Source organism: Musa acuminata, chromosome BXJ2-11 (genome assembly GCF_036884655.1).
Source record: "Musa acuminata AAA Group cultivar baxijiao chromosome BXJ2-11, Cavendish_Baxijiao_AAA, whole genome shotgun sequence".
Taxonomy (NCBI): Eukaryota; Viridiplantae; Streptophyta; class Magnoliopsida; order Zingiberales; family Musaceae; genus Musa; species Musa acuminata.
The window spans coordinates 2,870,408-2,887,058 of record NC_088348.1 but is presented as its reverse complement, the minus strand read 5'-3'; the positions used below and the strand labels follow the sequence as shown (position 1 = coordinate 2,887,058).

Sequence of the window (16,651 nt, the reverse complement as noted above, 5' to 3'; positions counted from 1 at the left end):
GAGATATTTAATCGAATCGACTCTATAAATCGATGATGACGTGATAATAAACGAATTAATTTTTTTATAAATATAAAAAATTAATATAATTTTTAAAAATATTAAAATATTAAAATAAATTAATTATAAAAAGATAATATATCATTAACACTCTGGCAATGAATGCAGACATCGTGACATACGCTTCCTTTGTTTGAACGCGACGCCAATCCTTCAATCATTTTGGAACAGCTTATCTTCTTTCTTGTGTCAGACTCCTCATTCATTGTGATGATGCCAAGCACTCTGACACTCCTCCATTGGAAACCCGTAGACGATGGAGAATCCACAACCAAATCAAGCTTACACTTTGCCCAGTAAGAGTCCTTCATACATACTATCTTTCTTTCTTTCAATCACCCAAAAAATATTCAGTATAAGAGAAGAGAGAGAGTATTAAATAACACATCAATGCTGACCTGACATGGAAACGATGTGGCCATCTGCATTGATTACGCGACGACAAGGTTTGATTGCGGACAAGCAGATAACACCTAATCTTGGTTGATTAGGCTTAGCATAGGATGAAGTAATCATCGTTTAGGCTCTACTTTTTTGGGGACGTTTCCATGTGACCAAAGGCCGGCGTTAACGGAGAGATAACGGAAGAGTGGGCCCATTCCCACTCACAGCTCAGCAGACAACGGAAACCTTCTCCCTCTTTTCGTTAAGGGGCTTCCTGAGATCCACTTCCGCCCCCCGTCTTGGCTCACCCACCAACAGCCCCTCCCCAAACAAATCCCGACATATATTACCCGCAGCAGAGTTGGGAGGAGTAGAGCGGCTCGTCTCGCTGAGGAAGAGAGATGCTTCAGAAGTTCGCATTAGCCTTCAAGACCAAGACCATCGAGTTCTTCGCCGAGGAGGAGGAGGAGGAGGAGGAAGAGGAGGCGGAGGCTGTCGATCTCGCTACCGACCCTGGCCGGGAGGTGGTCATCACTGGCCAGCGCGTGGTGGTCCTCAAGCCCGACCCGGCTCCCCGGACCGACCCCCAGACCCTCGCTGCCGCCGCCCTCGCCGCCGTCTCCTCCTTCCAGGCCGCCTACCTCCACCTTCAGACCGCCCACTCGCCTTTCCTCCCTGACGCCCTCCGCTCCGCCGACCGCGCCGCTGTTTCGCACCTCCGCCGCCTCTCCGTCCTCAGGCGCTCCTACCTCTTTCCCGGCGACAATCCCCCCTTTCCTCTCTCCTCCCACTTGGAGGCGCAGGTGCAGGAGAATCAGAGCCTGCTGCGCGGCTTCGAGACCGTCGTTGACCGTCTCCAGTCCGACATCGATCGCAAGGATGCCGAGGCAGCTGCCCTCGAGATGGCGCTCGCTGACCTCGACGCGGTCGGCGCGCGGCTCGCTGACCGGCTCGAGCGCGCATGCATGCCTCCCGAGGAGAAGGTTGAGGCGCTGCTCACGGTCGGCGTCTTCGACTCGGTGCTCAGGGACACCTGCCGGCTGACGCATCGCTTCGCCCGGATCTTGGTCGATCTGATGAAGATGGCCGGGTGGGATCTGGGTGCGGCGGCGAATTGCATCTTCCCAGACGTGAATTACGCCAAGCCCGGGCACTGCCGGTACGCCATCCTCTCCTACATCTGCTTGGGCATTTTTGAAGGGTTCGATTCGTATGACTTGTGCGACGATGCGAGTCGCGTCGAGTTGGATGACATTGATGTAACCATTCGGAGGAATGACTCTTTGCAACAATTCGTCGAGCATTCCGCTCTCGATCCGATCGAGCTAATGCGGGACTTCCCAAGCTGTGATTTCGCAAACTTCTGCCAGAAGAAGTATGCGAAACTCATCCATCCCGGCGTTGAGTCCTCTCTTCTGAGGAATTTAGCTACGGCAGAGTCATCATTAGGTTCGCTGAGACAAACTAGTCCTCTGTATGAGCCATTTGTGAGCATGGCCAGCTCCGTGTGGATGCTTCACAAGTTGGCCTGGGCATACGACCCTGTGGTGGAAATCTTTCAGGTAGCCCGGGGGACTCAATTCTCGATGGTTTTCATGGAGAACATCGTTCGCAAGGTTGACAAGATGCGCATCGACCACAGGAGGGCTTCACGGCCAAAGGTTGGGTTTACTGTCGTTCCAGGGTTTCATGTCGGCAAGACAGTCATCCAGTCTAAGGTCTACGTAGATGGTTCGAACCAGGCATCATAATTCTGCATTCATTTGTGTAAATGGAGATACTTAGAGGCGCCCTTTCGGTATAGGAGATAGTGTAAAGGGCATTAACAAGTGTGTATCAATAAAATGAAGGTCGACATAGTTCAATAGAAACTACATTTCGATATTTGTTCGGGCAGTAATATGTTGATTCCTTATTCTGTGATTAGTTATATTACATAATTGATCACATCGCTTGTGTTGTTTCATCGGAATCTCAATGCTTCATCTTTGTCAATTCATCTATTCTTGTTGAAGCCAAAATGGATCCATACTGGTAACTATGTTTGCAGATAGATGATGTGTGCACCAATTCTCTCTCCCAAGCACAGCTAGATTGACATCTGTAAGCTGTTATTTGCATCAGCTTGAAAGAAAGCATGATTTCAGTTTTGAAGGACTGGAAGTATTATTATCTGTAAATTTCATGAGTTCATACACAAAGCATTGTCGAAAACCTTTTTATACCTTGGCTCAAAAGTCTATTCATGATCATTGTAGATTATGCTTGATCAAAGTATTAGTGATTGTCAAAATCCCCATTTCTTTGTTCCTAAAATTTGTGCATGCTGGTGGTATATCCATGGGCTAAGCTCTTGCTCTGATACTTCACAATCATATTTGCATCCAAAGATGTGTGCATTGCTACATCTTAGAACTCTTGATTTAGCAAAATTAGTGTATCACAGATTTATGCTTCTGCTATTTATTGTTGTGAACTCTCTTAATGAGGTTTGCCAAGAAATTGTCTTTTGCATAGTCCTGCTGAATTCTATGAAATTAGAAAGGATTAATCCTGGTGATTTGGTCAAGTGGCAAATTGTAATGGCCTTTAGCTTTGCTTCCACTGTCTGTGATGCTGGTTGACCTTTCTGATGAGCTTTGTGTTGTCTATCATTTAGAGCAGGTGATGCAATATGGCTTGAGTCATCATTGGAGCCATGATAACCTTTCATATTCTCTAAGTTGCTGCCAGCATATTGGTGGAGCAGGTGTGTTCTTTGCTTGTAGAGTATGTTCTTGGTAAGATTCCAGTCTTGAAGCAGGTAGGGTAGTGCTGAAAAATATGAGGTGCTTAGTTTTGACTTTGTGCTTGAAGTTATAAATTTATCTTTGATGATGAATGAACTTTGGGGATAATTAACTACAGAATTTGATGAAAGTATTATCATAATGAGAGAATTAACTATGGAAGCAGCTTATCATTTACATGTAATAATTCTGTAAAATCTTTCAGATTTTTTTGACCATTGGGAGGTATCTTTACAGCTTTATCTGAATAATTTGTCTGATGAGTTTCTTTTTCCACAAGCAATGCATTTGCAATACTGCTCTTAAACAGGGAAACAGGTTAGATATAATAATTACATGTCCTTTGTGTAATGAAAAATCAATCATCTTCAGCTTTACAAAAAGTTTCACAAAATTTATTCTAGATAAAAAATAAAAAAATCATCAATTAGTTGATCTAAACATTTTAAAAGTTAAGCTAAAAATAAAAAAAAATCTTTTGATCTTTCTAGGAGCTTATTATGTGTACTCTTATATTAAGCACACTTATTTATTATTTAGGTATTATGTAAGTCATATTTTGAAATTTTAAAAATATATTAATTTTTAATATATTATTATTGGGAATTATTATCTTCATCAATTATATCGAGACACTTGAATTCTCGTAAATAGTGGAGCTTGTCGATGAATTTAGGATTTCAGATTTAAATGAAAAAAAAATTACATCTTTTTTATTCTCTCACTCTCATATTTAAGAGCCTATAAAAAACTTTGATCCACACTTGATCCTTGCATCGTCAACATCAACCCTTGTGTGTGGAGTTGAACTTAAGGATCCTTACAACGTCATTATATTTTGTAATATGAAACATTATATTTTTACCTTGTGCATTGGAATAATTAATAACCTTATTATCATAAGGTAATTTATTTATAGTATTAGAATTATGACTTGGTAAGGTTAAAATCAAACAAATCCTGACAGATAGACACCTTTAGGACTAAGCCAACAAATCATGACATAATGTTGAACCAATTGTGTAACCAAATGATCCGAGTCCTAGGTTGATGAGTCGATTAGATAATATGTCTATTATTCATAATCCATAACTTCAAATCAAGAAATTTTATCCATCTACTTCCTAAGCTCCGGTTCGACAAATTCTAAGTCCACCTATAGGGTATTTATTCACAATTATGCCATAATAATTCCTAATGATCAAGCCTTTGACCTTAATGATGAATTCCTAGAATCTACTATAAATTCATAAACCTAAGTAATGAGCCAACTAGTTCAATTTGTTAACAATTTAAAGAAAATGGTTAGAAGAGTCAATATGTTGGATTTTGACGGTAGGTTTGACAAATATGTTTAATGACGGGTTTGATGGGATGAAAGACTCATGATATGAAATGATTAATATTGAATATATACGATTTGCAAAAATAAAACTAGTAGGGTCCATTGGGAAATATTGATAACATGTGTAACATAATCTCAAATATCGTCGAAAGTCTCTCATCACTCAATGGGAAGTCGTGAAACAAAAAAAAATTTAAAAAAAAATTATCAATTTACTTTCTAAGCCAATTGATTGAATAATTGTTAAACCTAGTATGGCATAATAATTAGTCCAATTTGAGAAACTTTTACTTGGGTGTGAAATAGAAGATGATCAAATTATCATTGTCCAAAGATTTATTAACGGATTGAGGTTTGACATCCAACTGAAAGTCTCCCTTAGTTTCCTCCATACCATGAAGAAAGCTTTCTTACCGAGTCCTTGAGATTGAGAAGTACATCAAACTTTATTAAATTCGTTAAGTATCTTCTCAATCTCTTAACAATAGAACTATTACCCAATCTATCTCAACTAGTGGCATTGTTAAGTCAAAAATCCCCGCCACTAGCAATAATTTTGGCCCAACTATAAATCACCCAACTTGTCTAACTACTTATTCTTAAACTAGTTCGTCTTCGATCCAATTTCATTATTGTCATAATAGAGGTCACAGTATCTCTCATTGTCCTCAATGTACTTTTACCTTAAAACAAAAACTAGATGATTAAATTGAGGAAGTAGACCAAGTAGTCAAACTCGAAGCCTACTCAAGTAACAAAAATGAGCTAGAAATTGATGATGCATAAGTTAATGTTGTTCGCATTATTCTCTCTACTACTAGTGATTCCAACGAATAGAAGAGGATAAGTATCTTCTATATTTTGATCCGAAGCAAGAAAAAAACTTATAAATTGATTATTATTGAGGGTAACACTACGAACATAGTATCAAAATATACTATCAAGAGACTAACTAAACCTTAAGTCAGAGTCATATTTGACCCATTCAAAGTAGTCTAGAACGATAAAACTACTCTATCGATGATTGAGAGATGTTTAGTACCAATAAAATTAGGCAATTAGCAAGATGAGATTTACAATGATGTCTTATCAATGGATGTTGCTTGTATTCTTTTAAGTCAACTTTGATTGTATAACCTTGATGTTACCAATTATGGAAGAGAAAACACTTATATCTTTCCATACAAATGTAAAAAATATCATTTTGCAACCAGTAAAATAGTTAGAACATGATAAATCAAGAACTCTCAAGTCTCCTCCACAAGCCTTAACCACCAAGAGACTCACTTACTAGATCCTAAATCTTTTGAAATAGAGAGCCCAAACAATAAATTCTATATGACCATCATTGCTACAAAAATTCCTAGCTGTTGCAAGATTCTTTATCTAACTCCTAAGGTTAAATCCTTATTTGATAAATTTTTTTGATGTTATAAGCTATCACCTTTGTGGGAAATCCAATATACCATCGATCTTCTCCTATGATCGTAGCTTTCTAATCTCCCATATTATATAATGAATCATAAGGAGAGAGTTGAGTAAAACAAACAAATTAAAGAATTTTTAGCTGAAGGTTTTGTATGACATAGCCTCAGTTCTTGCGTTGTCCTTGTCTTCTTAACCCCTAAACAAGATGGGACATAGAAGATGTGTATGAATGGCCAAGCGATCAATAAAATAATAATCAAATATTGCTTCCTAATTTTTTAACTTGAGACCTTAATTTCAAAACAAAGTTGTTTGATGTCTTTAGTAGAATTTTTATAATCCTATCTACCATGAGTAACAAGGTCATAGGATTCGAACGATTAAAAGAATATACATAATGTTCAGACTTTAATCACATATATTGAGAAGTCTAAGATGAAAATAATTAATAACATACCAATTTTATTGTTTGGGATGGTTACTTTTTTCGATCTACTAAATTATGTATTTCCTAGTACTCCTTTTAAGATTTCCTTGTTTGGAAAATACATGTAGGTGGATTAATAGGTCACCTAGGTTGAGACAAGACCGTTGCATTAGTTGAGAATATAGTTTACTAGCCTTTCTTAAAATAAGATGTTGTTCAAGTGGTGTTGTAGTGTCGCACTTATTAAATTATCAAAATCTCAAACATAATACTGGTCTATATAACTTATTACCTATTTTGTATTTTACTAGATGTGAGTTTTGATTTTATTTTTAGACTTTCCAAAATAGCCCATGATCATGTAGTTGTTATTGATCGATTTTAAAAATTAACCCATTTTATCCTAGGTAACAAGTAATGCCTCAAATATTACTCAAATATTACTATATATCTTCTATCGGTGCTCATGTTATATTTCATGGTAATAATCCAATCTCTTCAGGTTCCAAGAAATAATACTCTATTGCAAGATCTTCTAGGAAGGCTAAATATCGAGCAATTATTTTTATAACTACTAAACTTTGTTAGATTCAATCATTATTATATGAACTATTTATCACATTATCTAATCCTCTATTTATATATTATGATATTATGGAAACAACATATTTATATACTAATCATGTATTTCACTGAAACACGTAACTATCTATTTTCACTTTGTTCATAACGAAGTTTAAAATTATTAGTTACATGTCTCTTTGTTTCATCAACTTGTAGATGTTCTTACTAAACTTTTGTCTCGCTGATAATTCCTTATATTTCGATCCAAGAGGTGTTTTCGATGAGAGCACCATCTAGTGGGGAACATATTAGGAAGAATATTATTGAAAAAAATAAATCATGCTAAGATTATTATGATCCTCTTAGTATTTTAATAATATATTATTATGATTCTAAATTATAAAAATTATGATAATATATTATCATGATTCCATCAAATAACTAGGATCATGATCTCATTGTGATCTTCTAGAAATGATTTAGATAAACATTTTATATTTATTATTAATTAAAAAATATATAATTATCATAATTTATAATCTCTCTTTGTGTATATATATATATATAATTATATTTACTTTCTATCAATAAAAATTTGAATTAATCATTTCTTTCATAATTTACGTGGGCCATGTTCAGCCATGCCTCCCGCTTACTCAATAGTCACTTCAAAAAAGCCCCGAGCACATCGGCATCCTTCAGAACTCCAGGCATTGCTTTTAATCATTGAAAATGTGTGGGCCGACTGGTCTCTCTCTCTCTCTCTCTCTCTCTCTAAACATACATATATATGTCACCAGTTGTCGTTTTCTATCACGAGGGGGATGCGAATCCAGCAAATCCTTGATCATGTAAGAGCTACTGACGAGAGGAGATGTCTCCGGCGGGTATTGAACAAGATGGGGTGCTCCTTGTCAGCCACAAGTGCTACCGGAAGACTGGTTTCGTTTCCAGGGATCAAGATGGTGATACTGGTGCAACTCTAGCCGGTTCTATGGCTTCCAATTTGTCTTAGCTTGTCCATCCTTGAAGTCACATCTGTTAGCACCATTGGTTACACGGTGGGAACTACTGCAACAACAACGAGGAGGCAAAAAGGGCATACATATCTCAGGCTGAATTTTCTGCATTCTGTCTTGTATCTTTTTTGGATATCTATGATCGAGTAATGCTAATTAAATGAATGGGAGACTACTGAGTTGCAAGTCTGAACTGCTACTACGCATATAATTGCCTCGAGAAATCTTATTCTGATGGTATCACTTGGAACAACAGCATCAGCAACAAGCCGTAGGATACCTATGATGTAGGAAACAGATTGATGTAGAAATTTTGGTGCAAACTTGTAACATGACACACTCTACGGTCACACAGTACATGTTTAGTTGAACTTATTCTTCTTCCGATGAGATTCTATACTTGTGTGAACATTCTTGTGCCTGTTGTTCTTGACATCTGCAAGATCTTAGTAACTGAAGCAATTTTCCATGGGAACAAACAACGATAGCAAGTTATAGCGGACAAAATTCATATACCAAATGTGTTCATTTATTTATAATGCTAACGAGGAGATATAGAGAATTTGAAGTTCAAGTTACAACAATAGCTCCATACATATTTCAGATCCACAAGAAATTAGAAATGTTTTATATAGAGAATAGATTTATGAATCTGGGCTTCATTTAAGGATGGAATTTGAAGTGCAGTTTTGCATATTCTACGTTAATTGGGTGCTTCATTGGTTGACTGATCCTTGGAGTCAACAGAATTCAGGATTGGAGACGAACTGTAGTGATTCTGTCCTATCACTTGCTGTCCCATAGGGGATGGGCACAAGTACGACGTAGAAGCCCTAATCAAAGACGATAAACTTGTCCAAAGAGAAGAGAAACCAAGAAAATGGATTGCTATCATAGTAAAACAGATCCTTAATGCAAAGTTTCTTTTTCCCTTTCTTCTCTCTTATGTTGCGTTTACCTTTGTCTTATACGAGTTTGAATTAGACTAAGAACGAGGAACCAGTGATGAGCATCAAATGCAAACACAGTATATTGAGTTCTTGGACATGAAGAAACATGCTATGTACCGCGAGTCAAAAGCAAGCAATCTCCACGCAAAAGGAAGGAGGGTCTTAAAGCCGAAAGGTTGTTCTTAACTTGCATACCTGACGGAGAACACTGCCAAGAGAGAGAGAGAGAGAGAGAGAGAGAGAGAGAGAGAAAAGGTCGGAGACAAGATGAGAAAGCACACGGGAACAGTAGAGACATAGCACTTCCCAAACAGTTGAACTGTCCATGAGATACACACGTTTGTAGACAAAGGCAGAGGCGTTTGCACTATTAACTCGACGTGAAGACCAAGTAGAAGAAAAGAGAAAGCAAGAGAGAGAGAGAGAGAGAGAGAGAAAAAGGGACGAAAAAGAAGAGAGAAAACCCTAAGTTATAAGGTTTGTTAACAAAGGAGAGTGAACCCTAACAACAGTGGCAGTGCGGCTTAGAAAGGAGCGACCCCCATGTTTGCGGCCGCAGTGGCGTAGAAGCCCTCCTTGGGAAGAACATCATCTCCCTCCTGCAAAAGAAACCGAGGGGTGCAAGATTCTCAGTTAATACCCATAAAAGCAAAGGAGAAGACGTGGTCAGGCAGGAAAAGCTGTGAGCAGAGGCTAAGCTTAGAAGAAACTTTAGGGTTTAAGGGTGAGGAGAGGGCAAGGCATCATGTTTCTTTTTGGCTTTCGCTTCTTTACCGGCTGGCGAACGCTGGCCTTCTTCAGACCCTGATCGGGCATCAGACCGAAATGGATGTGCGGAAAGTGGGCCCACTAAAAGAGGAAAGACAAGTGTTTAGTCGAAACCTACAAGTTAGATGGTAGATCAGTAGCAGTGAGATGGATGGATGGATGGATGGACGGACGCGAAGGGGAGACCGAGAAAGGCTTACGTTCTTTGCAGCGGCGCTGAAGGCTTCCCTGTGCGTGATGTCGGGATTCCCAGCCTTAATGCGTTGGATTTCGTCCCTGCGTTTGACCACTAGCAACATCAACACCAACACCAACACCAAACCCCACCCCCATCGTTAAGCCATGAACAGGAAATGAGTGAGAGAGCCTCGAGCTCTTCTATGCACGTTTACTCCTCACTTACTTGATGAACCGGTTGTACGCGGACGGAACTCTCTGCCGCTTCTCTGGAGCTGCACACGGCACCATCATCAAGATCATGATAACAGTACTAAAAGGACAAGCGCGGCGATCATAATTTGGAGTCATTTCAGCATTCGATGAACAGCAGAGAACAATCCGGTAAAACGGACGAGATAATAATGTGGCGTGTGTGGGCTGCGGATTATGCAAGGGGACAAAGCAGAAGAGATGGGAAGATGGGCTACTGTTGCTACAGCAAAGTTCTTGAAGGCGGGGTACCGCCGTGCAGTTAATGCAGCAGATGGCGGTAGACCACAGCCCAGAAGACAACATCCAATGTTGAGATGTAAGCATCTGCAGGCACGTTCTTGTTATTTTCTTCTTGCTACTCGTTTGCATAGTGTCATGCCCCACCCCCACCCCCGCAATTATTCCTTTTGCAGGTCGGAGGAAGAAGAAGAAGAAGAAGAAGAAGAAGAAGAGGATGATGATGATGATGATGATGTTGAATGTGCAGGAGAATGCTATGCTCTCAAAGAGAAGACGTTAGTGCAGGGATTAATGTATATATACACACATATATGATGTGGTAATACTACGCGAAATTGACATTGCTAGGGAAGGGATGACAAGGACGGGGAAAGGGAAGGGGGACTCACGTCTGTTGACGACTGGGGTCCGTGGAAGCTCTTCTTCGACACCTTTCACGGGCGCCGTAGCGTTGCAGCTGCTGTTGATGCTATTGCTGTGGTTGACGGTGGTGGGACTGTTGATGAGGCTGCCGTTGCTATTGTTGCCATTGCACAGTAGAGATGGATCCAGCAGTAAGCTCGGATGTGGGCACTGTAACTCATCCTGACCGATACAGCAACCACACAGCAAAAGAGACTGAGAGAGAAATCTACAGAATGGACAAGAAGAGGAAGAACTGAAGACGAGAAAACAAGACCACAGTTCACACAAAAGTAGGCTATATATATACATGTATATATATATATATACCAAAAGGTTGTGGTGAGGTGGGGTGAAGCAGGGATGGCTAAGGTGGAGGAGCTGGTTGGCGGCAGGGAGAAGAAGAGCCCTCATGTTGACCGAGAGAAGGTTGGTGCAGTGACCACACCTCACGGTGACCGTCTTGAAGAGACTGGTGTAGGGAACACTCACCTGCCAAGAACAAGGAAACAGGAGGGAGATAACAGTGAGAAGAAAGGAAGAGGAGAGCAAAACCAAAGCTGGTAAGTAGTAAGATGAGCAAGAGGGAAGCCCCAAAAGAGAAGCGGATCCCCGAACAGGGGAATGAACAGCAGCAGCAGCAGCAACAGCAGTGGTGATGGTGGTGGTGGCTGAGGGAATAACGAGGGAGGAATTCGGAGGATATACCGCGAGGTCGGTGTCGCAAAAGTTGCAGTGGACGTAGCAGAGGTGCTCGGAGGGGGGTGGGGAGAGGTGGTCCAAGGAAAAGGCGGCTGAGGAGGATGACATGCTGCTGCAGCTGTGATTTGATGGATGGCCAACCGGAGGAGATCGCCCCCTCAACACCAACTTCTCCTTTCGAACTAACGACTTGCGTCGTCGTCTCCCCTGGTGGACGTGATGATTTGATTTGATGCCTTGATTTGATGCCTTGATTGACTGCTGATTCCACACCTCCTCGGATCTGTAGTTTCTGATTTGAAAAATAGGTGGTGGAGAGAAGCAAAAGAGAGAGAGACAGAGGGGGAGAGAGAGAGAGAAGGAAAGAAAGCAAGCGAGCGGAGGAATGAATGGAAAGATGGTGGAAAGAAAGAGAGGAAAGGAGATAAGAGAGAGAAAGAGAGAGAGAGAGAGTGTGTGTGTGTGTGTGACAGAGAGAGATCAAACAAACAAAGAACAAAGAAGTGTTGGAGATGAGATGGCTCAGACTGCGTGAGACAGAGAGTAAGATATAGGCCCAAGGAACAAACTCACCCTCTCTCTCTCTCTCTCTCTCTCTCTCTCTCTCTCTCTCTCTCTCTCTCTCTCTCAGAGTACAGCTACCCCCCACAAATAAAGACATGTAATTTTCTTCTAATTTGATCCTTCTTCCCCCTACAGACATTGTTTAATAAAACAAGAGTCTGACTGAATCAGTGATATGGAATAGTCTCTCTGAACACTATTCAATGTGTTCTTGCTGATGCATGAAAAATGCATGCTAACAATTTCCTGTATCACTTAAATTGATGCCTCCTACACCAGGATGAACTGATAAACTGTCAGCATTTAATTTGATCACTTTTTGGCTTTACTGATGGAAGTCTACATCAGAATATTTGTTCAAAGAAATCAAATTTTCTAAAATTCTCCAACTTTAATTTTTATGATGTATCAGCTAATTCAACCATCTTAGAAACTGGAAATGGAGAAAGCATCTGGATTGATCATTTAATAATAATAAAAAACTCTATAAAGTGCATTTCTATTGCTAAAACATTTGCGACGACTTCATCGCGTCGACAAATTTTAGCTAATATCTTCTTTAAACCAAATAATTTTTATCTATTAGTTAAACTACATTTTTCATTAAGCTTCATCTAAATCATGGGGTGCACCACACTACCTTGTTTTACCTTCCTTGATGTAGAAGAGCATATTGATCCTTTGTGAATTATTTGTATGCTTCTCTTTAGGTGACTTTTATGTTTCTCATCTAATGGAGCTCATGATGTTCCCTTGCTTCACGTTGCTGTGGATAGTCAAGTGTGGATTACTAAGAGCATCAACATTTTGTCTATGTAGAAAGAGGGTTGTAATTGTATACCATGAGACAAGGAGTTGGATAGCCTACTTCACATTAATAACATGAATTTGAATGAGTCAATCATTTCATAGAGGTAAATAATTCTCTTATCATGTAAGAGGATATTAATTAATTTTCAAATATCAATAAGATGTATCTTATCATTAATTTACAAGCTATGTAAGATGAGTAATAGATATGATTTTGAGGAATAGAAAAAAGAAAATAATGATAACAAATTAAAAGATAAATAAAAAAAATCTGAATAACTATCATACTCGCTCAAGCTTAACGAAGATCTCATGTCTCACTACGCTTAACGATGATGCTAACATATGACAACTTATTATATTATGTGTAATCAAATTTATTTTATTGATAAATCAACTAGATTCTCTTGAATCACTATGAATTAGGTTGATCAATAATAAGTCTATCAAACATTCGAGGTTAATTATCGGCTTTTCAAAATTGCAGTATTTTAGTGAGACTGCCTTCTACACAATTTCTAGATAACAAAATTAATTTTGCACACATATAGGGTTATCCAATAAAAATTACAATCGCAGTACTAAAAATATAAAATATTTTTAATACCATAATTAGTTTTATAGGACATTAATGCAACTTAGAGTTCAATTAACACTTGTTTTCCAATAGCTGAAGGAGACTAAATAATCAAAATTTTAGATATTGGAATTATATATATATATGATAAAATTAAATTTAGTGGATGAATAAGAAAATTACTTTCAATTGGTCATCGCGATTAATGGAGGATTGATCGTGTCTTGTATCGTAGGGTAACACAAATGTCGTCAAGGATAACTCTCTAATAAGGCTGGTGATCTGACATAACTAAAACTTTATGAATGTAATTGAAAATAATATAGAATAAATTAAAATAGAATGAAATGAAGAATTCGAGGAAATGCTTGGGTTGCAACAAGTCGTGGCTTGAGTTGTGGCAGGGAGCATTGAGTTATTTTCGTATGCCGTCGACGACTCGGTCTGGCCATTGGAAACGAGGATGAGAGGGGAAACACGAGCTGGACCGGTGTTATGGAGTTCGCCTCCCTGAGGGGATGATACGAGGCAGCAGCAGAAGCTCTTAGCGGGACTTGTGCCCGTGGTCGAGCGAGGGTGGGAGGAGAGCGAGACATGGTCCGCAGCGGAACAGGCACGCGCCCTGTAGAAGCTGGCGTCGACATGTTACAGTGGGGAGGCCAATGGAGACAGGGAAAGGTGCATGAGTTGGATCGATATGGACTATCTGGCCGACGTCGTTTTCATCAAGCGCGCACCGAAGGCGTAGGGTGCTTTCTTGGTGTAATGTCATCGGTTGGAGCACCACAGTGGACGGTGAAAATGACTCCCCCATGTGTTCCCTCTCAGTGTAACTGAGATGCCTCCTATTGTAACTTAGAAGAGAGAGAGCGAGAGAGAGAGAGCAAGAATGTTAGTGGTCGTCATTTCCAATGAGGGGGAGAGAGGAGAGAGAGGGCAGGGGCGGCAGAGGTGGGGGAGAGGAGCGAGAAAGGGACGTTTGCATGGACCTCTTGGCTTTCCCAGCACACTCAGCTGTAGTTTTCGCAGTAACGAGGAGGAGGAGAAGGAGAAGAAAAAGAACAGCAAGAAAGAGAGATGGGAAGCCTGGGTTTCCCAGTTCCCGGATCCCCTCTTGTGCCTCCCGGGCAATAGCTCAGATAGCTGCAGTGCGGTGGTAATATAAGTCTGGTACTGTGGACGGGGCCTCCGCCCTCCGCCTCCGTCTCCGCCTCCTTAGGGTGACATTTTTGTCTTTTTGAGTCCTATGCAACAGCCAAACTGCTGGCCTTGCGAGGAGTAGAGAGAGAGAGAGAGAGAGAGAGGAGAAAGAGAAAGAGAAACAAAAACAAAAGCCTCACGCTTTTTGTGATTTGACCTCACGCCACCCCCCTCTTCTCACTCAGTAACAAAAGAGCAGACAGCGGCAGAAGACAGAGATCCTCCGCGCGCTCTCTCTCTCTCTCTCTCTCTCTCTCTTCTTTACCACCTCTGTCCTTTTCGAAAACCTCTCTTCCCTCTTCCGAGCCGGTTTAAATCTAAACAATATCAATTGCTTCACATTCTCCATCGCGTAGACCGAGGCAGGTTGGAGTTACGTCCGACCAAGAACCTCTCACCACCCCAGAGGGAGGTCCAAAACCGAGCAAAGCGCCCACATGGAATCCAACCATTCCCTCCTCCCCGCTTTCCTAACTTGTGCTGCAACTTTTTTCACTGTGATCCCCTCCCCCCTTTCTCCATTTACACTAAAGCCTGCACTTCGCCAAGCCCACACACATTTGCTCCTCAATATGTCTTCTTCACCTTTACCTCTTGCATCCCCCGCCTGCCATGGAGATGCCAAACCTAACCTTGTCGTAGCCCTATGTTTACCTTTCATAACCTCGCTGGGTGACAGGGACGAGCAATTCATATTTACCAATGTGTGCACGCATGCATGCGTAAATCACACAGCCAGCCTCCCTCCCATGGGGAGCTACTGCCTGCAGCTCAACATTCCCTCCCTTGGGGGACCATTAATGACGTTGTTTTGGTGTTGTTATTGGGCTATGATAGATCGAGGACTCGCGTCCTTCGCTCGAGTAGCTACAGAAGTGGTTAATGCCAAAGTCCATAGACCTCTCTCTCTCTCTCTCTCTCTCTCTCCCCCTTAGAGTTAGCAGGAAAGGGCAGAGATATATCAGAGATCAGCGAGTAGCTATAGCTAACTCTTTAATGGTATGACGCCGGTGGTCGAAGTGGTGGGGGTGGTCGTCAGTCCAATTGAATGAGCTTTAGCATCATGAGTTACTCGTTATACGAGAATTCAGCAATTTGTCCTGTCTCACCACACCAACCCACTCCCCACTGCCAGCCCTACACATAGTGTGCTTTCCGCCATTTCTGTACTTCTTTCTCTCTCTATCTCCAACTCAAGTGCCGCATGAGGACACCGAGCTATGATGAACCCTGTCGGTGCAGAGATGGTGAGAGGAAATCGAGGAAAAAAAAGAACCGGGGAGAGTAAATGCTCCCACTGTCCCCGTTGTTGCTGCTGTTGTTTTGTTCACTTGCAATGTGTTACCACCTGACCTCAGCTACTTCATCTTCTCTCCATCCCACCATCCATCCTTCTCCTTCTCTCTCTTGATCTGCTCATTATATCCAACCACTCATTTGAAACTCATGTCTCTGTCTTCTATGCAACCTTCGTACAGCGCTCAGAGAGCGGCCATGACCACCAAACATATTGTATGCAGCTACTTCGAAGCATTCTACGTGGCCAGCTATCGCATTGAAAGGTAGATATCAGGCATCTACTTTATGTGTATGCCTGCCTTAGGGTTCTTGAAGACTTGCCTAGCCCTAAAGTCAACTTAGATTAAAAGAAGTCTTTATAACTTGGCTGTCTCCTTCCTCCCCTCTCCCAAAGTTATTAGGAAGACATTCACTTATGTATCCAAAAATATGTGCACCACTGTTCTAAGGCAATTAATTGGTGCCAAGGAGGCTGTGGAACGAGTCCATAAGATGGATGCAAACTTGAGATAAGGTAAAGGACATGGTACCTTGTGGTGCACATTTTTTCTTGTCTTACTCCCATCGTTCGTACTGTACCTTGTGGTCTGCTTTGGGTCTTTGTTATTATGACTGGAATAAGACCAAAAGCTAGCAATTGCAATCTTTAATTATCAACTTCATTTACTGCATAGGTTGTATCATTTTATGT

The 16,651-nt window shown here is 40.8% G+C and overlaps 2 protein-coding genes across 2 annotated transcripts; one reads left to right on the top strand and one right to left on the bottom strand.

Annotated features, from left to right (window-relative positions):
* Positions 1-733: 733 nt before the first annotated feature.
* On the top strand, positions 734-2,328 carry LOC135627097 (protein GRAVITROPIC IN THE LIGHT 1-like). Its single transcript, XM_065133058.1, has one exon. The coding sequence runs from the start codon at positions 846-848 to the stop codon at positions 2,193-2,195; it is 1,350 nt and encodes a 449-aa protein (XP_064989130.1). The 5' UTR covers positions 734-845; the 3' UTR covers positions 2,196-2,328.
* Positions 2,329-9,371: 7,043 nt separating this feature from the next.
* Positions 9,372-11,986, bottom strand: LOC135626927 (axial regulator YABBY 1-like). The gene is made up of 7 exons (XM_065132760.1): positions 11,517-11,986; positions 11,139-11,300; positions 10,796-10,991; positions 10,138-10,186; positions 9,935-10,010; positions 9,741-9,815; positions 9,372-9,565 (listed from the first exon to the last, which is right to left on the bottom strand). The coding sequence occupies exons 1-7, from the start codon at positions 11,616-11,618 to the stop codon at positions 9,491-9,493; spliced, it is 735 nt and encodes a 244-aa protein (XP_064988832.1). The 5' UTR covers positions 11,619-11,986; the 3' UTR covers positions 9,372-9,490.
* Between the last annotated feature and the right edge of the window lie 4,665 nt (positions 11,987-16,651).